At 53.0% G+C, this 24,462-nt stretch overlaps 1 protein-coding gene across 8 annotated transcripts in view; it reads right to left on the reverse strand.

Annotated features, from left to right (window-relative positions):
* RGS3 (regulator of G protein signaling 3) overlaps positions 1–24,462 on the reverse strand; it is a 159,929-nt gene that overhangs the window by 63,440 nt on the left and 72,027 nt on the right. For 7 of the 8 annotated variants that reach the window (XM_081238110.1, XM_081238114.1, XM_081238115.1 and 4 more), the window contains 7 exons: positions 23,684–23,789; positions 22,550–22,901; positions 21,608–21,647; positions 16,568–16,764; positions 13,970–14,053; positions 8,340–8,451; positions 2,210–2,253 (listed from right to left, as the gene is read on the reverse strand). In XM_081238110.1, the coding sequence (XP_081094236.1) occupies positions 2,210–2,253; positions 8,340–8,451; positions 13,970–14,053; positions 16,568–16,764; positions 21,608–21,647; positions 22,550–22,901; positions 23,684–23,789 (935 nt within the window). Of the gene's footprint in view, positions 1–2,209; positions 2,254–8,339; positions 8,452–13,969; positions 14,054–16,567; positions 16,765–21,607; positions 21,648–22,549; positions 22,902–23,587; positions 23,790–24,462 lie in introns of those variants that run through there. The other variant, XM_081238118.1, reaches the window with a different exon arrangement.

Consider the following 24,462-nt stretch of genomic DNA (forward strand, 5'->3'; position numbering starts at 1 on the left):
AAGCTAGGTCTTCCTAACCCCAAAGAGCAGACTCTTAAACTAATGGAGCCAGGATCGAATTCCAAGTTAGCGGATGGTCCCTGACCTGTGTGGCCTCTGACCCGATGGCCCTGGTACAGCCAGTCGTGGGCTGCATCTGTCCCATGGATCTGTAGGGGCTGAGGGACACCCTGTCCAGGGAAATAGAGGCCCCAGGGCCAAGGACTGCTCAGAACAATCCCCCCCCCACTTGATAACTAACCAGGACCTACTGCTGGGGAACAATCAGAGCTGCCGCCCCCCAGGCGGTTGGGGCTTTCTCAACGCACAGTGGAAAACTGTCCCCCAATCCTGACTCTCTTGCCCTGCCCTGGTTCTTCTCTGGACACTACCTGCATGTTAGGCAATGAAGAGAAACCACTTGCTGGGAGTTCCAACTAAGATGTGAGTCTGGGGTTCCCCATGGGTTCCCAAACCACTGTTGTCAAGCCTATTCCAGGCCACAGGGCAAGCAGGGATCTTGTCTTTCCTGTGATACAGACATGCCTCTCGTAAAGAGCAGCCCATTAAGAGAACAGAGGGGCTTCTAGCTGCCTGTGAGCTTCAAACACCCAGCCCCTTGGGGTCAGATCACCTGACACTTTACTGAAATAAAAGGTCCCAGATCAATATCCCTTCATCAATCTTTGGAGGGGTAGGAGGTCACAGCTCCCTGGAAACCAAGGAGCAGAAGTGTTTTTCTCTGGGAAAAATAACCCCAGCCTGGCAGGAAGCTGTCTTGGCATTAAAGAACCTGGAGCCTCATTTCAGGCCCCGCAGGAGAGAACTGGATTCCAGATGGGTGAGGCTGGGGAGGTAAATGCTCTGACTCTTCCCAGCCTGCCTCACAGCTTCTCCTAAGCTGCTCGCTCGGCTCCGGGGAAATGAACTCACGCCGGCCCTGAAGGGTCCCCACCAGCTACTTCCTGTGCCTGGTGGGGATAGCTGACACAGGGGAGGACATCAATGCCTTCTTGGACCTCGAGTGGCCATTCTAGGCTGCCAGGGTCCCCGGCTCAGCTCCGACAAGGTCCACTGTCCTTTGGACTCCCTGCTGTCCCCTGAAGCTAACTTCTCATCAACTGTCTTGTCCTCAGGGGTCTGTGTTCACCCAAGGGACTCGCCTGAAGCCCTGCACCTCCTATCTTAGCCAAGAACTGAAGGAATGATTTTCCAATCACAAACAACATGCAAATTCCTTCTCAAAATGGTGTACTCCTCTTGGCCAGCCACTGCAGACCAGGCCTCACCCATAACGTGTGGCCGGTGTAGATTCTCCCACAGAATAGGCAGTTTCCCAGGACTGTTACTGAGTAAGACAGATGAGCAGAAGCAGAGGGAAGGAATGGGTCTAATAAATCCCTGCTTGGAACTGGTAGCAGACTCATATGAGCAGAGGTACAAGGCTGGGATTAGAAAATTTGCTGAAAACTGAAAAACTCTGTATGGCTCAGTGGCTCTCAACTTTTTCATCACCAAGGCCCTCTTTGATTAAACCCCTGGTAATGATATTTTATCTCCCAAACCATATCAAGCAATAAGCTGTTTGCCCCCATTTTGCTCAGCAAAGGCATACTGTCTAGCTGAGCTTCTAATCAGACTGAGATGACCAGTCTGAGGAATTGAGGAACATCAATCACACTGAGTGGGTATCACTCCGACCCAAAACACAGGCGCTAGATGGTTTCTTTCTCCTGTATTATCTGGCCCGGGTAAAGGTACAGTTACCTTCAGGCCTTTTGATATATTGACAAGACCCTGCAGGAGGGGACATAGGTGGTACCTTCTAGAAAGAGAGGAGGCAAGAGGTGGGCACAAGAATCAGGGCACTCTCTAGAGGAAGGACTACCAGATGAATAGGGTGATGCCTGGCTCTCAGGCCACACCCTCACTGTGACCCGCTGCAGGGGCTGGAGACCAGGAAGTCCTAAGCAGGAGACCACAGTGTCCCTCTGTCCCCTCTAAGCACCTTCACGGCCACTGCTCTTCTACACAGAGGTAAGAGACACAGGGGCAGGGGTTGCTGTTCCCATCCCACAGAGCAGGACACTGCCACTCTGGACCTGCCCGGAACCGCTGCAGGAGTTGGTGTGGAGGCAGCATCAGAACCTGCACTAGAACCTGGCCCAACCTCTTCCTTCAAGCACCAGGACACAGATCTCTCTCCTCAGATTCCGGGGGAAGGACTCACCTCTGCTAGATACAGCACACAGAATTTCAGGTCTTCTGAAGAACCTGTGAGGGAACAAAAAGTAAGACTTGCTTTAGAATTGGTTACAGAGTCTCAGTTGTTTGCTTAAGCACAGCCAGCTGTCTCACCCAGAGGGCTGTGTGTGGTACTTCCTGTAAAAAGAGGAAGAAAGGGGAAGGGAAATCTCTGGAGGAAAGCCCACTTAATATCTAGTTAGGTTGAGATACAGCTGTAAGGCCTTTGCCTCCAGGCCAGCCTGACCCAAGGAATACTGAGCTCTCACCCTGTGAGAGGTAGCCCGGAGCACCCTCTGGGCATCAAGCAGTGGGGTACAGGGAGCTGTCATCCATCCCAGGAGGCCTCTTCCTCTCCACGCCCCCTGCGATGAGGGACCCGGAGGCAGCACACACTTGGGTTTTCTTTTAAACACTCCAGCTGCCTTTGCCATTTTGAAATTCAACAAGGAACCACCCAGGAATGCATGGGCTATGCAGGGCGATCCCCAATCACGGGCTGGGTGGAGCCCAGAGATGGTTTCCCAGCCCAGGCCCAACCCCTCAGTGTGTTTTCCTAGAGCCTTCTCACCCCTGGTCTAGAATCCCAAACTCAAACACTCACCAAACCCTCTCCACCTGGGAGGCAGCTGGGAGGGCCTGTCGGCCACTCCCCGCTCCTCCAGCAGAGAAGCGGAGGTGGGATACCTACCCTAAGGCGGAAGATGATTTGGTCAGCCTGCTTCAGAAACACAAGAGCCAGGAGATGACCCACAGCTGTCAGGGAAGGCTTCCTGACAAAAGGGGGACCCTTCTGAGTTTGAACTCAAGATGGGAAGAGAGGGCACTCTGGGAGGTGGGAACAGCACAGGCAAAGGCATGGAGATGGAGAAGCACAAGTTGTGCTCAAGGGATGGCAACTGTGAGGAAGCCCCGCCTCCTCTTCCAGGTGGCCTTCCCTGACCGCTGCAGGCTGCTCCTCGGAACCTGGCAGCACTCCCCATGGGCCACTCATCTGAGCACAGGCCAGGGCTGGTTAGGAACTTCCCGTATTTCAAGCATTCGACCTCACCAGGCAGGTCATCCTTTTTGAGGGAAGCAATCATACAGCACATATAACGGCAAACACTTAAACTGCCATATGGGCTTTAGAATACCCAGTGCTGTGTGCCAACCACAGCGCCAAATGTTTCATGTGCATGAACTCGACACTCACAACAACCCCTGTGAGGCAGGGGTTATTATCATCCATGATTCATGTGAGAAAACTGAGGCACAGGGGGTGAGTAACATGCCTCAGGTAGAAGGGGGAAGAACCCAGATTTACACCCGGGAAGCCTGGTCCCAGAGCTCACGCTCCGAACCACTACACACCTGCCTCTCAAATGCCCACCACGTAGGCCCTACCCAGCCACCTGTCCCCTCAAGGAAACAGGACTAGTGCTGGGCTCAACGCAGAACCCTCAACATACACTTGAATCAAAGAAATTGTCAAAAAAACCCAAAATGTGTTGCAAAGTAAAGGTGGCACGGGAAAAACAGAGACGGTGGGTCAAGCCTATTCCTAAGAAAAGTAGTGAGTGAGGTCCTCACGTGGGTGGAGGCCAGGCCCCCTCGGAGCAAGCATATGGGCAGTTTCCTGAGCAAATCTATCCCTAAGGCCAGGGATGTCAGCCAGAGCCAGATGAAAATAGCTCATAAGTAAATGGGAGTTTGCTGTGGAATTAGAATAAATCCTTCTGCTTCTCCCCACCTAGAGATGGGTTGGGGGGGCAGGGGGCAGCCCTGCCTAAGAAGTCCATCGTGTTTAAGAAACCTCTAATTTCAAAGCTTCTGCCAGTTCCTTGCATTGCTGAGGGTGGAGACAAGGGGAGGTGGTTTCTTTTGTTTAAGAAAACACACTGGGACGTTTCCTTGACTTTCCAGAAGCAGACTTTAGTGCCAAGGGAGAAACAAAAAGAAAATAACAGAATTTTGGGTTTTAGAAGCTGGCAGTGAGAGAAGAGAAGGTTCTAGAAGGGAGGGGAAAGCCAGGTAGATGGGAGCCTCAGGGAGACAGGAGGCCAAGGTTGGGGGATGCAGCCTAGGACATATTCCCAGTGGCGAGGGATCGCTGACGGATCGCCTTGAAACTTTTCTGTGCCGTGACACCCCACCGTCGCACCCCTGCGTTACTGCACACCTTCACTGCAATCTGCTCCACGTCATGGCCTTGTGCTGGCAGCACTCTGGGAGAAGGACAGAATGCGGGCAGCGCTCAGCATGGCTCAGAGCCTCATAAAAGGACAGCAAGGCTCAGGAGCCAAGGGTGCCTGTAAGGAGCTGCAGCTGCAGAAAAGGAGGCTGCAGCGTGGCTGACCCAGGAGAGAAACCTCAGCTCCACCAGAAGCCCTTCCAAAACACTGGACTGGGCTCTGGACTTTCCAGAGTGTGGAAATGGGGGCGGGTGTAAAGGAAAAGGGACAGTGAGGTAGCACACATTCGGGCTTTCCATCCAACACTCCAACCACTTTCACCATTTTGAAATTTAACAAGGAGCCATTTGGTTCCTGGGTGAACCCTCCTTCCCATCAAGGAATGTGGGCCATGGACCATGGGCTATGCAAGGGTGATCCCCAGTCATGGGCTGGGGGGAGCCCAGAGGTGGCTTCCCGGCCCAGGTCTGACCCCTCTGTCATTTTCCCAGAGCCCTCTCAAGCCTGGCCTGAGATCCCCAAATCAACCAGTTACCAAGTCCTTCCCACCTGTGAGACAGGCCAGGAGGGCTGTTGTCCCCATTTTCCAGATGCAGAAACTGAGGCCCAGGGAAGGAAAACAACTTGCAGAAGGCATGCAGTGGGCAAGTGACAGAGCTGAGACTTGAACCCAGGACCGCCTGCCTCCAAAGCCTGTGTTCTGACCACTATGTCACACTTCTGTCCCTCTCCCCGTTTTCTCATCTGTCATTTCACCTGGCCATGCGCTCCGGAGGTGGGAATGTATGTGCCTCTTCCTCTGCTCTCACCCTGGCGGCCAGCACTGAGGTGGGCTCTGAGGGGGTGCTCAGAAAATGTCAACCGACTAAATTTAACTCCAAGTGTTCCAGTAGCCAGGACCTAAGTAGCTGAGTTTCCAAGATGGGGTGGCCTGGGCTCCTCAGGGTGGATGGTGAATCCAAGAATCAGCTGGACATTTCCAGGCCATCCTGAGAGACCACAGCAGGTCAGGAAGACACACTGTGGGTGGGATACTGGCCACCCGGGAGGCAGAAACACAAAGAACAGCAAAGCCAGTGGGCGGCAGAGGCAGGAAGAGACCACAATGGGCCCCGGCGGACCGGAGATGTCCCAGTTGTTAGCGCCAGCTCTCCGCCTGTTCCCATTACACTGCCATTCAGCCCTGCTGAAGCTCGGGGGAAGCTGGGCAGGAGGAGGGCGGGCAAGGTTTAAGTGGCCACCAGCCGGGAGCCCTGAGGGAGGAGTGCACCCCAGTCCCCAAGCTGAGGCCACGCTTCCCATCTCCCTTGGGTCCTACACTCATTCACCCAACAAACAGTCACTGGGCACCCACGATGTTCTGTGCCCGTGCCCAGCCCTGGGAGTAGGCTTGGCCAGCAGAGCCAAGCACGCATCAGGCATGTCACACAAGGGAGTCCTTGGTCCCTGGGTGGGGCAGATCCTCCTCGGCCAGGGAGCTGCCCTCGCCAGCCCCAGCCTGCAGGAAAGGCCGGGTGTGCTCCTTGTTCACCATCTTCTCGGCCCCAAACTGAACTTTCCGCACATGTTGATTTGAAAGACACAAGAAACCTTAGGAGTCATGAGCAATGTTAATCAAGACCATCCAGCCAAGAGAAGCTCCAGCTGAGGCCCCAAATGCATCTCTTAAAAGCCTCGCTCAGGCCCTTGCTGCTGCAGCGAGTCTCTGGGGGTACGGGGAGGCGGGCAGGAGTGCAGGCGCCAGGACTCAGGACACCGGGTCCTGTGGCTCCAACTCCGACAGCTGGAGAGGTGGTCACCGGACTTCTGCAAACCCTGGGACCCCCAAGGCTGTCTCAGGGAGCGGGGGCAGGGGAGGAGGCAAGGGCTCCCCACAAGTGCCTGAAAAGACATCTAAGCATTGAAATGTGCACCTTGAGTGCTCAGTGTCTCTGAGCCATTTCCTTCGCTCCCACTGGCTCCATGGAAAGCCACACTCGCTATGTTTGCTGACTGACACTGCTGGAGAAAGGCAAGACAGTTCGCACCAGAACAACTGCCCGGCCAGCCAGGACAGGCACGCGCATGTGCGCGCGCGCGCACACACATACACACACACACACATACACACACACACCCTCACGTGCCAACCCAATAGGCTCCAAGGGCTGTGGTCATCTCTCCTGAGCAGTGCTGGCCTTGGCCACTCACAGTCTCCAGCCCCAGGAGGCCATGCCCGCACAGGCTGGCGCTCACATGCGACCCGGCACGTGGGAGGTTTCTCTGCCACGCCCCAAGGCCTCACGCCACCCACCCTGACCAGCCGCCACCCAGTGGAGGATGGTGCTTACCCTGCCTCTCACTTCAAGCCTTAGGTTGGGGCCTCCAGGAGGGGAAGATCCAACCAATTCCCAGCAGACTCCCCCCACCCAGGCTAGGGGTGGGGACCAGACAAATGAGCACTGTCCAGCTTCTCAGAGCAACCTCGGGGGCCACGTGGGCACGTCAGGTCTGGGAGGGAACACACTGGACTGCCCAAGCCTGGTTTCACAGTCAGAAAAACCGCAGCCCAGAAAAGGGAGAAAGGAGCAGCTGAAGCCACACCACACGTCAGCAGCAAAGCCGGCCCAGGGCCTTACGCCCCCAGCTACTGCCCTCGGCCCTTTGTCTGCCCTGTCGCTCCCAACCCGAACCCAATGCTCAGCCAGTTTGAAAGCCCTCTTGCCCCTCCCTCCTTTCAGCAGGAGGTTGAGCTGCCCAGGGTCCTGGGTTTGCAGGCCCCAGACTTGTGTGATGAGCCCGACTTGTGTGATGGTTCTTATAATCAATCAGCCTGTATTACCAAGCACAGCCCCCCACCAGCACCCCTCAAATCTGACTGGGTCCTAGATAGTGGGAGCTGGGGGGTGGGCAGGCGTGTGAGTGCATGTGTGTGCAGAGGGGTGGGAGGGACGGGAGAATGGGTGTGTAGGGGAAGCTGGGCGTGAGGGACAGAGGGAGGGGCCGGGCAGCGGGGAAGCCAAGGGCAGAGTCACTGTAGCTCTTGCCCGCCCCACTCCCGCAGGTACTGGGGGGCTCCTTGGAATGCCAGGATCTCAGCTGAACTTGCTCAGAGGGCTGCTCCTCCCCATGACCTTGGTCAGGCCCAGCCCACCCTGCAGGAGAGGCTGGCCCCAAGCAAGGTGACTTGCTTTTTCCCCTCAGTGGCCGCCATGCAGTGGGCAGGAGAAAGCCAGAGGCAGAGGAGGAGAAGTTGTAAGCGACTTCCTGTGGGGCTGCGAGAATGGAGGTTCTCACACGGCCTGGGTTTCTAAGGAGGAAGAACAGCGGGGGCACCGAGCACGCAGGCCGAGTTCGCAAACAGGCAGGAAGTTTCCCTGGAGCAAAACCCGTCAAAACAGAATTCTTTCACTGGGTAATATTTTCCTCCCTGCCCCTGTCACCCATGCTCAAACAGGTCTGGTGTTGTTTTCATAATCTGGGAGAGGAAATTGAGCCCCTTTCAGCAGAGACCTCAGGCGCCAAACCAAACCACTCGACAGATACTCCCGCTGGTTTCCCATTCCCGAGTGGAGGGGAAGGCACCATGGCAAGTGTGGGGTAATCTTCACAAAAACCTTCTGAGATACTACTGGTGTCCTCACTTACACATGAGGAAACAGGCTCAGGGAGGTTGAGGAACTTGCCTGAGGTCACACAGGTAGTGAGGGGAGAGCCAAGATTTGAACACAGGTCTGTCTGAAGCCAGCGCTTTTCCCACTCCACTCCCAAGCCTCTCTGAAACCTCACTGGAGCAGAAGCCTCCCGGCAAAGCTCAGGGTGTACGGGGGCCTGCCAGCCTAGACTGGAACGCTAGTGTCTGAGAACCAGGCCTAGGGGCACACATCCCATCCATGCTGCCCAGAGCAGGAGGACTCAGGGAGAGTGCAGAGGGAGTCCAGGGCACCTCGGGCATGCACTCACCTTCCTGCAGCTTCACGCTCTGGAGGTAGAGGGGGTTCCTCAGGACGTTGCAGCGGCCTGGCTCATCCTCCTTGGTGAAGAGCAGCAGGTCAGAGTAGGCAAACAGCGTCACCTGCACAGGGAGAGAGCAAACAGAGCTCGCTGTTCTGCTGTCCCAGAGGCCAGAAGCCACAGCCTCCCCTGGGAGTCCAGGGAACGAGTCTCCATCATCTCGGGCATAACCAGGAGCAGATGCTCAGCGTGGCCTAAGCCAAGGGCAGAGACCTGATCTGCAGTCAAGACTGCCCTTTTGGGGCTTCCCTGGTGGCGCAGTGGTTGAGAGTCCGCCTGCCAATGCAGGGGACACGGGTTCGTGCCCCGGTCCGGGAGGATCCCGCATGCCGCGGAGCGGCTGGGCCGGTGAGCTGTGGCCGCTAGGCCTGCGCGTCTGGAGCCTGTGCTCAGCAACGGGAGAGGCCACAACAGTGAGAGGCCCACGTACCGCAAAAAAAAAAAAAAAAAAAAAAAGACTGCCCTTTTGCCTACTCCTCACAGTAGGAAAAAATAACAGAACAAAAATCAGCCCTCATCCTCATCCTCCATGCCTCCTGACGGCCTCTGCCAGCCTCTCAACAGCCCGACACCCCACAGGCCCACCTCTCTGACCAAACGCCTCTGGAATCTCCAGCCCAGTGCCCTTGGCCTGGAGCCACCCTTGAGCTGCAGGATGTGCCACATTTGCTTGCATTCTCCTCTAAATGTCCGGCTGAAAGAGCACTGGGCTTGGTGTCAGAAGTCGAGGCACCTGTTGCACTAAGTAGCCGTGAAAACTTGGTTAAGTCTGCTGAATCCCCTCTGCCTCAGTTTTTTTTCATCTGTGCAAACAGCGGGGAACGTCCCTGCCCAGCTCGCTACAGGCTTCTTTCACAAGGTCTGTATAGACAGTGAATTTGAAGCATCATGCAATGTGAGTATTCTTACCAAATTCCTTGTAGATAATTTTAACTGCGTTCATGCACAATCAGTTCAAGAAAAAGCCAGTTACTTATGCTCCAACACAGACATGCACAGAACTTTTTTATCTCTTTTATACACTAGCTGTTCCAAAAATAAAAGAGAAAGATATTTTTAGACATTATAGGTAAACCATCAGGCATGCTCAGCATATTTTTATGCTAAAAAAAATCCACTTGATCCTCTAATGCCAGTAAAGATTACACTGCTCTTTGTTTTGTAAATCCTGCGGTGGCCTTTAGTCAAAAGCAATAAAAACCCTATTTTAGATTCTCCGAAGAAAACAAAATATTATTAATTTTGTGGAATTCCCTTTGAGGTGTCAAAATCTGACATTTCATCTCATCTGGGGTAAGAAGAGTCCGCTGGAAGGTCGGCATGCACTACGAAGGGCCACAGTGAGTGTGTGCTGGATTGTTGACGAAGTTTAAAAAGCCAACATGTTGACATTTAGCTGTCAGACTGTTAAAGATGACCTAACAACTTCACCTCTATGACTCTAGCTTATAGAAATACTTACAAGGACATATAAATATGAACATGTAGGGATGTTCTCAGCATTACAAATTTTTGTAATTTTAAAAAAGAACATAAACACCCATTAAGAGAGGATGGATAAACTAAATTATGCTGCCTTCATGTGGTAGAATTTTATGCAACTATTGAAAGAATAAAGTAGAGCTATGTGGGCAGAAATGGAAATCTGTCCATCATAAATCAAAATAGTGCAATGTCCAAAAAATACCTAGCATATAATCCAACTTCGTAAAACCAAACTGTAAATCTGTCTGTATTTATACATTTGTTAATGCCTAAAATACTCATCACAGTCTTCACTGTGGTGAATGGGACTTGACTTTATACATTTCTGTTTAATTTGCATTAGTTTGCAGTGAGAATCTGTTACTTTTATAATTTGAAAACACATAAGTGTTTTTCAAAGGACTACGTGGCACACAGAGGTTTGAGGGAATCTGGGCCACAGAGACAATAGGGGGCATTCTTGAGCAGGAGGCATTCAGGGGCTCTGGCTTATCTAACGGGGACCAAACACAAGGGCTCCTGAACCCTGGGCTGGAAGGCATCCTGGCAGTGACTCTCTCCAAACCCCTTCCCATCACAGCCCTGACCCAACATAGACCACAGAAGCCTCCATTTATTGAGCACTTACTTTCTGCTCAGTGGATCCTCACTTGTAACTAACATCATTGCCCTCATGTATAGGTGAGGACCCTACAGCACTGAGAGGTTAAGTGACCTCTCCAAGGCTACACAGCCAGAGACCATTGCCCAGGTCTGGATGACCGCAAAGTTCTCACAATATGGTGAGGCAGCAATGTGCCTACAGTTGTCCCGTCCATGAATGTGAAAGAATCCAAACAGGGACCGAAAAAGAGGAACAAAGGAGACAGAAACATGAAGTTAAGGGAAGGGAAGAAAATGATCTCAGAGTTCAGAAGGAGTTTAGGGGATGGTTGTCTGAGAAGAAGACTTCAATGTCCAATGAGTGGAAAGGAGAAAGCTCTACACTAGGCAAGCACAAGACAAACCCTCAGGCTCCCCTGACCCACCCAGTGGAAACCTGGAAGTGGTCTCTGGACCCACAGGGAAGCTGGCAGAGGAAGGGTCAGAGGAGATAGTCTGTCAGGAGCCTAAAAATTCAAAAAACAACCCAGGCCCAGAGAGGGCTGGATGGATGGCAAGTGGAGAAGAGGCACGAGCAAGGTGAGAAAAGACCCAGGTCGCTGCTCTAGCCCGGATTCCCAGAGCTGAGAATGTGGTCTAGACAGGAAGTGATTAAGGCCTGAACGAAGAATTTCCCCAAAAGCCGGGTCAGGGAAAGGACAGAGCTGGCGCCCAGCGGGAGACGGGGCAGAGAGGCGAGGGTACCAGAGGAGGGCAGGTGGGCCCCTCTCCTGTCTCACCAGCACCCTGCAGGCCTTGCTCCCCGCGGGAGCCACAGCAGCCCGCAGTGCAGTGACGCCCATCTCCACAGCCCAGTTACCTTCTGCTTCCCACAGCAGGCCCTGGGGGCCGCGAGCTGTCTTCCCCACACTTGTTCCAAGGACACATCTGTTTTCCCAAAGGCTCAAGAGTCGAGGAATCGCTTGGTTAGGAAATCCTTGCGACTTGAAGGATCACTAATCCCACGAGGTCCTAACCAAGCTTCCACGGAGGAATCTTGCCTGAGGGCAGGGTTTGCAGCAAAGGCCTTGGTGCCTGAGCAAACGGTAAACTTAATGAGTCAGTGTGTAAAGTGAGGGCATGTCTGTCTTGTGCCCCACAGGACTGCTGGAACCTCCAGCACAGGGCCTGGCTCCATCGTAGATGCTCAGTAACCATTCTTGGAATGTAGAAATGAGGGTGTACCAAAACGCTGATTTGATCTCAGGGCACGTTAATCAAGTTGGTGACTTCCGGGAGGCCGTGTGATGAGGGCAGTTCACGGTGTGGGATTGGATCAGCTCACGGAGCATGCCCAGAGAAGAGAAGGGACACCGAGCCAAGGGGGAACATTCCGCGAACAAAGATTTCTGTCAAGCACCAGGGAGAACTTTCTACAATTTAGGGCTCTCTGGTAATAGAACCACTGCCGGGAGGGCTCCCTCAGCAGACTCAAGAGGCTGGAGAACAATCAGCTGGAAAGTTACAGGGAAGCAATTAGAATGGATGGCTCCTGAGGGCCCAGCCACGATGCGATTCTCTGAACTTCTCCAAACCCCTCTTGAATTGGTTTATATTTTTGGCCTGAATAACGCGACAGGCTACTAAGAGCCACATATTTGCTTCATATCATATTTCAAGAAAAAGAAATGCATTATTTTTCCTTGTCTTCAAATCATTTCTTTCAACCGTCAAAAGGGGTCTCTTAGTTCTAGGGCTCCAAAGACCCACTAGGCAAAGAGCTTTTGGGCAGATTTTAACTATCATCAGGCCCTGGCTTCAGCTTGTGTTTGTTAGTTTGTTTTTAAACAAACACACCAGAGCCAGCATGGGATCCTGGAAAGAACTGCTGAGCCAGAGAGATCCCAAGTGCTAATCATGGCTCCATCTTTTAGGAGTCTTGAGACCCTCAGGTCCTAGTAAATCTCACTGGAGCCTCAGTTTCCTCATCTACTGAGTCGGGACAAACGTGTCTCTCCTCGGGAAGCTGCGAGAGTTAACTGGAATCAAGTATGGAAAACTTGCACAGTGAGGATAAATAAAAAGTGCTCAAGGTTTGCAGGCTTAATGGTGAGTGAGTAGCGGAAGAAAAGAGCACACTGAGACATATGAATGTATTCCACAGTGGCTGCCATTTCTAACTGCCTCCTTCTGAGTCTTGTGAGTTTATAGCTACACCTCAGTTTCTGACCTTTGGCTACCCGACTGAGCTCCACCACACACTTATTCACCAAGCATAGCTCCAAAGGACTTCTCGTTCCTAAAACCCAAATCCCCCGCAACAGATGAAGTTTTACTCCCACAGAGGCAATTCAGAAGTTATGCCAAGGTTCTTAAGAAAGTTCCCGAAGAGGAGGTCAAGAAATGTGGTAAGCAACGCCAGTGTGGTAGAAATAATCCTGCAGTCTCCCCAGGGAGCGCCCCTGAAAGACAACGCTCATTTGGAAAATATGAGTTCTGGTCTGCTTGTTTCACAAACAAAACAAAAGCAGCCTGCTTTAGTCATGACTACACAAAATGTCCCGGAATGCTGAGGCTGAAAGGGCCCTTAGAGATCAGCTGACCTCAGACCCTGCCCTTGCTGCCTCAAACACACACACACACCCACTGTTCCGATGGGAAGACTGAGGAAGAAGGAAGAAGTCGTAAGTGAACCAGCCGCGGAGCAAGAGCTGGCTACATGCCTTCTGCCTCCAAGTTTCCTGATCTTTCCACCACCCCAAGCTGCCACTCAACTCAGCCAAGCCACGCTGCCAGCTCTGAATCAAGGCCTGATTGGAGGCAAGCCCCCTACCCTCTCTTCAAGGCTCCCAGGTAGCCCAGTCAGACCCCAGAGCTCCAACTGCTGTTCCCAAGTAGATTTAAACTCATGAGACTGAGCCGGAACCTGGCCAGCTCTGGGGATGGTGTGGGCGAGTGAAATCCCCCCAGTTAGGGATAAGCCAGGGCCAGCTCCCAGGAAAAGCAGCGCGACCTACACACCCAGGTCTCTGTTGGCAGAGCTAGAGCCCAAAGAGAGATCACAGACTTATCCCTCAGAAGAGGATTTTGGATTTGGGTTAATATACACCCAAAAACCCAGGTAACGGGTGCTCTTCTAAAATTCTCTTTGGCTAACAGCTTTATCTTCTCACCCACAAAGTCATTCATCACAGCTGGGGTGAAATGCCATCTCTCCTGCTCCTTAGAGGAAGATGGGAGAAACAGTGGAACGTCATTAGGCGTTGGGAAAACTCTCTAACCATCAAAGATGCACTCTATCGCTTTGAGAGGTGGCGAGTTCCCTATCACTGGAAATATACCCAAAAAAAGCTGGGTAGCCATTCGGTAAAGAGGGCATGGAGGCCTTTTCTGGTCTTTTCTACCCCAATTGTACAATTCTGAGACCATCGGGAAGAGAGGAAAGTTAGGGGCCTGGAGGATGGCCAATGAAGCCCACCAGAAACCCCACCTGGGAAATGTGAGTGTCTTACCTCGGCAGCCTTGTTCCTCCCCTCATACAGCAGCAGCTCCTCCGACAACAGGAGGGTCCGGGCAGGGTTACAGAGATCTAAAGGCTGAAAACAAAGGACAGTTCAAAGAGGCCTGGTGGCGATGGTGGGGAGGGGAGGGGAGGGGAGGGGAGGGGGAGGGGGAGAGGGGGGGAGAGGGAGGGGAGGGGAGGGGAGGGATGGGGAGAGGGGGGAGAGGAGGGAGAGGAGAGGAGGGAGGGGAGGGGGAGGCAGCCTGCCAAAGCCAGCCACAGAAAACCGCTAGCCCTGCACCAACACCCCAAGAGCCCACGCGCCCCCTCATACACAGACAGAAACAGAAAGACAGAGACGCTCATCCTGGGCGGAACTGCTGCTGCTACCTTCCCCACCAGCCCTCACACACTAGCTGCAGGAAGTCCAACCACATGGTCGGCCTTTGCCATCCTCCCCGCCCCCGACCCTACCACCATAGCCCACCCCAGCTCCCCCACTGCACTGAGCTCCTGGGCGCTCCTGGCCCCCACATTCCCCCATCTGTCCTGTTCATGCCGTCAGGCCCAGGCTCTCAGGATGCCTCTAGCAGTATCCTGAGAGCCTCATGCCAGATTTGGTCACCTGAGTCCCTTCAAGGCCAGGCCAGTCCCTGCTCTACATTCATAACACACTTGAGTTCACTGAGTCCTTCTCAGCTGTCAGTGCCCAGGGACCAAGTCTCAGCCAAACCTCTCACCCCACCACATGACCCTGCCCCATACCCACGGTGGAGCCCTGCCCCCGTGCAGCCTGAAGAAACCTCCCTCAGCTCTGGACTACCCAGCAGGGCTTGTCCTCGTGAATGCACATTTATAACATGGCTTCAGGGCACCTGACACCAAGCAAGGTGCTGGAAGAAAGATAACAAAACAAATGTCAACTACTCACAACAACCAAGATGGATCTTACAAGTAACGTGAGGCAAAAGAAGCAAGGCCCAAAAGAAGATATGAGATATGGTTTCATTAAGCAATATTCAAAAAGAAGTCATTTAGGAAAGCACATATCGGTGGTAAAACTAAAGAAAAGCTAGGAAATGATTATCATAAAGTTATGCTAGTGGGTATGTCTCGGGCGGAGGGGGCATCGTAATCAGGAAGAGAGATACACAGCCTCTGGAGTGGTGACAATGGTCTAGTCCTTTCTCTTAGTCGATATCCGCTTTATAATTACCCGTTAAACTCTGCATTTAAGTGTTATGCCATTTTTGGTTTATATATTTTACAACTCAGAAGTTTTTTATAACTTTTAAAAACTAATTTTTAATTTTTTTGGTAAAAATTTAAAAATGAAAATGAAAAATAAGTCCCGTGGATTCCAAGACCTTTGTGGTTACATCCCGAGAAAGAGAAGAGACCAAGAGAAAGGCAAAGGGCAGACCCTGCCCATGGAGCTGTCTGGGGAGAGGCGCATCACCTGCCAGAGTTGCGTTGTGAGCGTCCTATAAAAGTATGAGTTCTAAGATCCACTGGCCAGTGACAGGCCCGGAATGGGATGCCAGGGAGACCAGAGAAGGCAGGCATGGTCAGAAATGAAGCTCTTGGGGCCATGTCCCCTCCAGGTTGCTGATGAGAGGATAAACTAAGAGTCTCTCTGGAAAGCAATTTGTCAAAATATGCATAAAGAGCCTTTAAGATGTTTACGACCCATAGCCCAGTCATTTTGCTTCTCGGAATCTCCCCCACGGAAAATAATCCGAGAGGCAATTCACGCATGAGGATCTTCATCACAGAGTTATTTACAATAGCAAAAGAGTAGACATAACACAAGTGTCTGAACAGAATAGAGAACTGGTTAAATAAATATGGTACATCCATATAGTAGTGTCCAACCACTACAAGACACAGTCTCAAAGAAGATTTAATGATGTAGGAAATGTTCATGCTGCAATTCTTGTTTAAAAAAGGCAAGAGGATATAAAACGTACAATAAGATCTGTCTGGGTTTTTTTTTAATATGTATATGCACAGGAAAGATATCTAAATGCTCACATTGGTTATATCTGGGTGATAGAATAAATAAAGGTTTGGAAATGGGGAGGAAGAGAAGGAAAAAGAGAGAAAAGCAGGGGAAGGGAGATCTAAATAATCTCAGGCCACCAGCTAGTACTGGCCAGACATGTTTGCTAAGATGTCTGATGGCCAGACAAGATGCCAGACCTCCAGGCTCTCTCCCTTGGTCATCTCCAAACAGCAAAGCACTGGAGGAGCCAGGAAGCAGAACCCTCAGCACACAGGCCCTGTGACAATACAACCAGCAGCTGTAGTGTGTCTGCAATGGCCCCAGAGAAAGGGGAGGGGGAGGGGGGAGGGGGGAGGGGAGGTGGGGGGAAGGGGGACCCGCTTGTCGCTGAGCTTGCCTGCCCCCACTCTCCTGTTCCTCCTCCTGGAAACCTCTGCTCCCTCAGTGTAACCCCCGGAATCCTGAGCCCCTAAGGCTATTTGTCTTTCCCAAAAGGGGGTCCTCAGTTCTGGAACCAGGTACCATCTCTGAGTCCCCGGGTAAAGGACCCTATTCTTTCTCACCTCCTCCAGAGGGAGCCCTTGGGGCCGGCCATCAGCTCACCTGAACGAAGATGGGGAACACCAGGACCTTGGGGGCCAGGGTGACGTAGGTGCCATAGCTTGAGTGTGGGGCGTGCGGCCTCATGACCGGGCAATTCTGGTAGTTCCCATGGCCCTTCATGGTCTGCACCGTCTTCATCAGCCGACACTTCTTCCCCAGGCCCGTGTAAGACTTCCCTTTACTGGGACTCCCTGATTCTGTGGAACAGAGATGGGGGACCGTGAGGCATTCCTATCCCCCCTGCAGAGGCATGCCTCTGTAGAAACAGGGAACACAGTCTCAGTCCATTAACGGCCATTAACAACAGCAGCTGCCAGGTGCCGGCCCTGAGCAAGGTGCTGAGAAGACAGGGAGACCTCAGAGGGAATCCCCTCACACTCTGCGAGAGATACGAATGTGCAACTCCGGAGCAAGGACAGAGCTGGGAACCACCAGCAATGATAAAGGCAGCATTCCTCATCTGGTGACCCAGGGCCCGAATCAGACCTATCGGTTTGGCCTCGTACATTTAAAAATCAGAAAATCTCTCAGATACGAAAAATCAGAAGATCTGACCTCACCGGGCCCACAGTCCCACATCAAACAAGCCATCAGATGGAGCGTCCCGGGTGACAGAGCATGTGTGAGCCCCCGTGTCCCCATTCCCACTGCTCCCTGTGCACAGCCAGCACTGCTGGCCCGCTTCATTGCCTCCCAGGTCCCTTTGAGGTCATGTCTCTGCAGTGATAGCAGAGACAGTGGGCTTTCTCAGGATGTATGGGGGTCTGCCTTCTACTAGCCAAGGGAGCTGGAGCGGCCTGGCTCACCGAGTCAGTCTGGGTAAGGAGTGGCACCTGCCGCTCCAGTTCCAGGGGAAGAGCCCTGGTTCTGAGCCAGAGGGCTGCGCCCAAATCCCACTCCGCTGCTCCCCAGCCTGGTGACCACCAGAAACTCACGTCCCCCCTCAGAGTCTTGGTTTCCTCACTGCAATTACAGTACCAAGCTCATGGGGTTGCTGTGAGGATTAAATGAGACGTTCCAAGTAAAGCCCCTAGAATAACGCCTGGGACCTGGTAAGTGTGCGATAAAAGTGAGCTGCTAACTTATCGTGGTTTTGTTGTTGTGATTTCTCCACTTGGGAAAGCAAGTTAATCAGACACTCCAGGGACTCTGGGAATCCTAGGCTTCATCGCAGCCAGGAGGTATTCCCCGGCTTGGCTATCAACTCACAAATTATTCTCATCAGAAAAGGGGGAGAGAAAGAGAAAGAGAGAGAGAGAGAGAGAGAACGAATCACCCCCAGGGAAGAGAGCAGAGAGCTGCAGGGAGTCCCTCTATAAGGTGACACAGCAGGACACACAACCTCACACTGAACAAGGGGTGGCATACACATCTTTATCATGTCTCATCCAATGGGCAGAATAGCCAAACACAGAGTAGCTAAAAAGTCAGGAATTCTTGGACACAAGCAGGTAGGAGACAAACTCCAGGGCATTCAGACTCTGCACACACCTGGGCCCCCTCCGAGGGTCCCTGCTGTCAGGTGGGCAACTGATCAGCCCTCCCTGACCTGCATGCGCAGCCCACTGGGGCCCAGGTCTCCTTCCACCACCCCCAGTCCTGGCAGCCTGGGGGTGAACAGGTGGCCTGACCCCAGCTACATCTCGGGGAAGCTCCCCACCAACGCGTGGCCCACATCCTCAAGGGAAAAACTCAGCTCGGAAGGTTTCACACTTGCCTCCTCTACCCACCCCATGCCCCTTCTCACCGAGCAGGGTGAGAAAAACAAGTCAACCCACACACACAAGTGACCACTGATCACAGCAGTATCTTGGGGCAGCACTCAAACCATAATAACCTAAACCACTTCCTGCTTCTTCACGGAGTCACTTAGAGAAGAGTAGAAAGAGCGTGAGCCCAGGACAGGGGCGGGGGGCAGATGCATGGAAGTACCTACCCAGCTCCTTGTCTGCTCTGGCCCTGGACGTCCGCCCCAGAGGGCTCTGTGCTGCCAGGCACTGGCCCCTTTGCTGAAAGAACCCATCCTGGGTCTCAAGCTCTGCACTGGATTTGAGCTGGACAAGACACCTGAACTTGAGTACTGGCCTCCTCAGACACTGGCTGTGTAACCCTGACCAGGTTCCTTCCCCTCTGAGCCAGAGTTTTCTCCACTGCAAAGCAGAGATAATACAGACTGCTGCCTTGCCTGACCCAGGGCAGGTGAGGGCGCACACGAGAGACCTGATGGGAAAGGGTTTGGTGAATGGTACCAGGGTGTGAGGGCACGAGGATTATAAACCCAAGACAACAAATAATCCACCCGTCAGGGCTGGCATTAGGACAGGGCTGCTGCGCCACAAACTGTACCATGAACGGGGATCAAAGGGTCAGTCTGGAACTAGACAGTCTAATTTAACACAACCGAGCCTAGACCAGAGAAGGCAAAACCACACAGGACTGACAAGCAAGGCAAAGTAGACCAAACTTAACAAACTTGTCTACTAAACAAAGTAGGCCAAACTTTGCTAATGCCAAAATCTGGGCCTTTGACCGCCCCCAGTCTGACCTTTAAAGGAATTCACTTCTTCCCTGCCCTAGCCCAGCTGCATAGGGCTGTCACAGAATCTTTGCCTTGGGCCTAGAGAGTCATGAATAAGCCACTTGACATACACCTTTGCCTTCAGGTGGGAAGCAGCCCCATTTTATAGACAAGGCAACTGAGGCCTGGAGTGACTGGGGGACTTGCCCAAGGTCATCTGGCCAGTAACTGGTACAAAGCGGAATCAACCCAACCTAAGTGGCATGCCCTCGTGCCCCATCTCCACATACCCTGGATAGTGTGTAGCAAGTGGGCTTGATTTTCCAAAACTGATTTTTTGAAGTATCTTTTTTTAAAAACAGTCCAAGTTATAACCCAGCTACTGAGCTCTGTGAAGGCAAACTCCTTAACTTCCCACCTGCTACCGCTTACACCCTCTGGTCCAAACCCCCATATCACCCCTTAAACACCTGCTTCACTGACCAAACAGTAATTACTCGGCTTTTCTCCTGCTTCCGAGGTGAGCCCTGGCAGCCATCTCCCGCCCCCGGCCGTGGCGAATCTGAGGCTGGGCTGCTTTCACAGGGCAAGGGACAATGCCAAGGGCACCCGCAGCCCTGGAGAACACGCCGACGACAGGCGGGCAGGCACCCCAGGCCCCAGAAGGGCACCAGACCCCATTCTATTCAGGTTGGCTCAACCCACCCACCCTCCTGCAAGGAGGCCGAGCAGCCCAGCCAGAGGAGGAGACAGAGGTCGGCACCCTGGCAACAGCTTTAGCCTCTGGAGAACCCTGAGTGCGTTTAAGGGAAGATCTGTACCCTGAATTCCACCCCTTCCTCTGAACCCGCGGACCAGGAGCTAGGAATATTTGATCCCTGGTAAAGAGCAAAGATGTCCTTGGATACCAAAATAATTATCATCGTGAAGAATAAATGAAGTCAGGTCAAGTTCTTAACATAATGCATTCAAAAGTTACCACTGTTATTAACAGCAGCATCATTTCCTTGCTTGTCCCTCTCCCACAGCCTGCGTGACTCTGCCCTTCTTGGTTTACTAAGTACTGTATTCTCAGAGGGGAACCAAAATGTGGACACGAGTTGGGAGGACACCAAGAGGCATCTCTCAGCCGAGAAGGAACCACACCAGCCTGCCTCAACCCATACACCTCTCCAGCTCCCTTCCCCCATGAGCAGTCTGCAAACCTTGGAGGCAACCAGAGTCACTCCCCTTCAGTCAGTCACTCCAATAAAATTCTGTTGAGTACCTGCTGTCTGTCAGACCCTGGGACCAGCATCAGACACACGGAGGTGAGCAGGCCTAGGCCCTGCCCTTAATGGGGTCACCATTTAGCAATGACATCTCCACTCTAACCTGATGCAGCAACTAAAAGCTTTCTTAAAACTCAGTGTTGAATCACCATCAGACTTTTCTCCGGAAGGAACACAGATTCATTTCCAACAGACCAAGCCCTAACACCCAAATGCCCCAGCCTGGAGAGAATAAAGATGGCTTCCATCGCAACTCTGAGCCTGATGGGAGCCCTTTTCCCTCCAAAGGGCGCCTGCTCTAAGCAAGCATCATCTTCATGCTACTGACAGAGGGGGACAGCAAGGAAGCAAGTCTGCAAGTGGTTGGGAAAAGGCCATTCACAAAGAAGGAGGTCAAAGAAGGAAGGGCTCAAGCATATCCAAGGTCAGCACCATGGACCACCAGGCAAGGCTGGTCTCAACCTTCCAGATACCGCCTGGACTCCAGCCAGCTAGACTCAGGCCAGCGCAGAGGGCCTAAAGGAATGCCCAGCCAACTCCAGCAGCAACACTGATACCTCAGGTTTCCTGGGAGAAGGAACTGGTTTTGAGCCCAGCTTCTCTCCCTGGCCCTTAAAAAATAAGGCCAGGATTTGAAGGACAAAAGGAGAAAAATCCCTTCAAACAGCAGAGACATCTGTGCAATTCAAAGACAGCTAACTTCTGTGTAACATCACTCAGTAAACAGGTTGCTACTCAAAACCATTATCTCCTTCAATCCTCCCAACAACCCTCTGAAGTGGGAATTATCAGCCCTGTTTTATAGATAAAGAAACTGAGGCTCAGTGAGGGGACATGAGTTGCTCAAACTCACACAACTCCACTTTGGAACCTCCCAGCTCCAAATTCCGTGCCTCCCTCCCAAGCTGGCCTGACCACAGTGCCTTCAGCACCTTACATATACTGGTTGCTCAGTAACGTTGGCTGCATCTCAGCTGAATGCCTGAGTCCTGAACACCATCTGTTAGACTGCTCTGGGAAGATGCCCTCTCTTCCTCCTCAGTTCAGGGTCCAAGGAAGAAAGACACTGGTTCAGTGAGGGAGAAAAAGGTCCCAAGAGGAGACAGAGTCTGTGTCAAAATGGGGGGGCGGGGAGGATCTTGACTCTGCTGGGAAGGCCTCCCAACTCAGAGGAGGAGGTGGGGCCCGGCCCCGCAGCTAACCTCGCCTTCTCTCCGGGGCTCAGAGGGCACAGCAGCAGGAGAGACTCACCTTCGGGGATGGCATCCTCCTGGTACACAGGCCGCAGCAGCTGCGAGGGAAAGACAGAGAACTACCTCAGCCCCAGGAACGGGGCAGACCACCAGGCAGGCTGCTCAGCCCTGGCCTGGGGATAGGAGGGGAGCACCTCAGGGCACAAGGGCAAAACAGCAGTCCCGCTAACGAGCCGAGAGGGGGGCCTGGAGGGATCACAGAATCTAGAATCCTCCAGAATGTTCGAGTTGAACGAGGCTTTAGCTGTCATCAAGTCTAACCCCTTGGCCAAGTCCCCAGCTTCCTTGACAGCAGCTTGTTCCAAAGTGTGTTCTGTGAAACACTGGCACTTGGGACGCTAACAACTCTGCCACGAAGGGTGCACCGCCAGGGGAGTTTGAGAAATGCTCGGTTAAACAAGGGTAAACCACCTTCTTCACTGCAGATGCCCTCAGAGCCTCAAATAGGCTAATATGCATTGGGAATCTCCCAAAAGAGGAAGAGAGTATAAGGTGTTTCTCAAACTCATTTGACCTCAGGAAACTTTCTTCCCAGAGTATCTCCTGGGACCGATATCTTGGGGCACACACGCCGACATCCCATTACGCCATCTTACAGCTCCTATGACAGGCTCGCTGCCTACCACGCAGCCCATTCTGCTGCGGGTAAGTGCAGACTGGCAGAAAGCTCTTCCTTCTTTTGAGGTGAAGTCTTCTACCGTGTGACCTCCCCTGGCCCTGGATCTGTGCCCTGAGGCCACAAAGACCCACCTGCTGTCTCTGCCCAGGACAGCCCTACAGGACAGCCCTATAGAGGCTGGAGCTAACACGTAGCCCACTTCCCTGCTCCCCACTCCAAGCCCCTGGCAGGCTCCTCACAACACAATTTTGAGTCTTCGCATCTTCCTGGCCTCACTCAGGGACCCATGCCCTTCACCTCCCCTGAACCAGCTGTCCATACCTGGCTCCCAGGGTTCAGCGGGGCCAGGATGATGTAGTTGGGGTCGGCGGGGGCAGTGGCACGGGACAGTGCAGGCAGGGTGTGCTGGCCCCCGCGCTTGGTCACCTCAGTGTAGCGCTCCCAGCCACCGAGCAGCAGCCCATCTGAGCTGTCACACACCAGGTGACAGCTGTGGCGCTGCTCTGGCCGTGCCTGGGCCCCGTGGGTGCAGTTCTTCTCCCGCTTGTTGGGGGGTGACTGGAGGTCATGGGTCGACTTGCAGGACGCCCGCCGCAGGACCCCACCGTCTGGCCCTGGCTTGACCTGGGGTACCATGCGCCACACGAGCAGGATGATCTCGCTGGGGCAGCTCCTGGAAGTTGGAGGAGGCGGGGAGTCACAAAGGGAAGTTGAGTCTGGGGGAGACCGAAGTCAGCCACGGTAGGGGCCTGCGGGGGCAGAGAGGAAGAGAGGGGAAGAGGGCAGGGAAGCCCCAGTGCCAGAGCAGGAAGGGATGCAGAGGCCATCTAAAGTAGAGACAGCAAAGGGGTCCCTTAGGTCGACTCTAGTTGACTGCCAGAGGCTGGGAAGGACACTGAGGCCAAGGCCAAGTAAACAAGAGAGAAGACCAAACTCAACTAGTGATGTGCCTCCTGACACAAAGTATTATCAAGGAGGACCAAGCAAGCCACGGCCTGTGTACAACCCCTCATCCAGTCATTCTAGAAGCAAACCTAAAATGGGCCACGAGGGCTTTAACCCAGAGGGTCGAAATTTAGGGGACCCCAAAATTTAAAGAATAGCTGTTTAATTGTGCCATTGAAAATGTTCGCAACATCTACGCATCCTTAGGAAACCAAGGGCTTAGCTCTGAGGTAGCAGAACTAATGAGCTAAAGTAGAGAGCGACCCCCTGGAGCTGCACCAGGAACCACAGGGTCTGTTTGAGAGCTTCTTCCCCGCTGTCTGCTCTGGGATCCAAAACTGCTCAGAACCTGAATGAACCTTCCAATTTCAGGCCAAGAAACTGATTCCCCAAGGAGCAAAGTGAATTGCTCACAGCTGGGAAGGAGGAACGGGCGAGGCGTGTGCCCAGGTCTGGGGAGGGGAGGTGCGCCTCAGCCCAAGGCCCCAGGCTGCCCGCCGCCCCTGTCACCGGATCTCGTGTGCCAGCTCCACGCATTTCCAGTGCTCCACGGGCCTCTCGTTCAGCTGCAGCACCGTGTCCAGCTGCTGCAGCCCTGCCCGCTCTGCCGGGCCCCCTGCAGGGACAAAGAAAAGCCACTCAAGGGCTCCTAAAGCCCACAACCCCCTTAAAAGCCCCGGGGTCCTTTGCTTCCACAGTGACCTTGGACAAGGACCGCTCCTCTCTGTTTCTTCATCTGTGAATGAGGGGCCGACCTCGGGGACCTTGAAGGGAGGCTCCCCTTTGCCCTCACTTCCTCCCTGCCCGCATACCCAGTACTGGCTGACCTCTCTGCTGTCCACCTCCCCGCCAGGCCCCCCTCCCTCCCTAGGGCCTCCCACCCCTTGAGAACCCTTCCTTGCTGCCAGGCTCACAGGCAATGGGGGCACCCAGATCACCATGTCCCAGCTTCTCCACTTTGGATGCTCACTCTGTGACTAGAAGTCTTTTCTTTGCGAAAAATAGGGGGGGGATGACTATTTTTAAGTGTTAATCAGGCTGGAATAGGATAAAATACTGGTTCCAAATCGAGTTCATAAATGACTCTCATTTTCCCATGCAGCCATTACTGAAAATATAGGTTTAGTTCCTGTTTGAAATGATTGGGAAACAAAATATAAAAATCTATTTTCATTTTGATTAAAAACAAAACAAAAAAAAGAGTAGGTGTATTTTCATAGACCTCACTTTCATCTGTGCTCATTTAAAAATATTATTCTTCTCGTGTTGAAAAACCAGGACACTTTGCT

This window comes from Mesoplodon bidens, assembly GCF_964165515.1.
Source record: "Mesoplodon bidens genome assembly, chromosome: 6".
Classification (NCBI taxonomy): Eukaryota; Metazoa; Chordata; class Mammalia; order Artiodactyla; family Ziphiidae; genus Mesoplodon; species Mesoplodon bidens.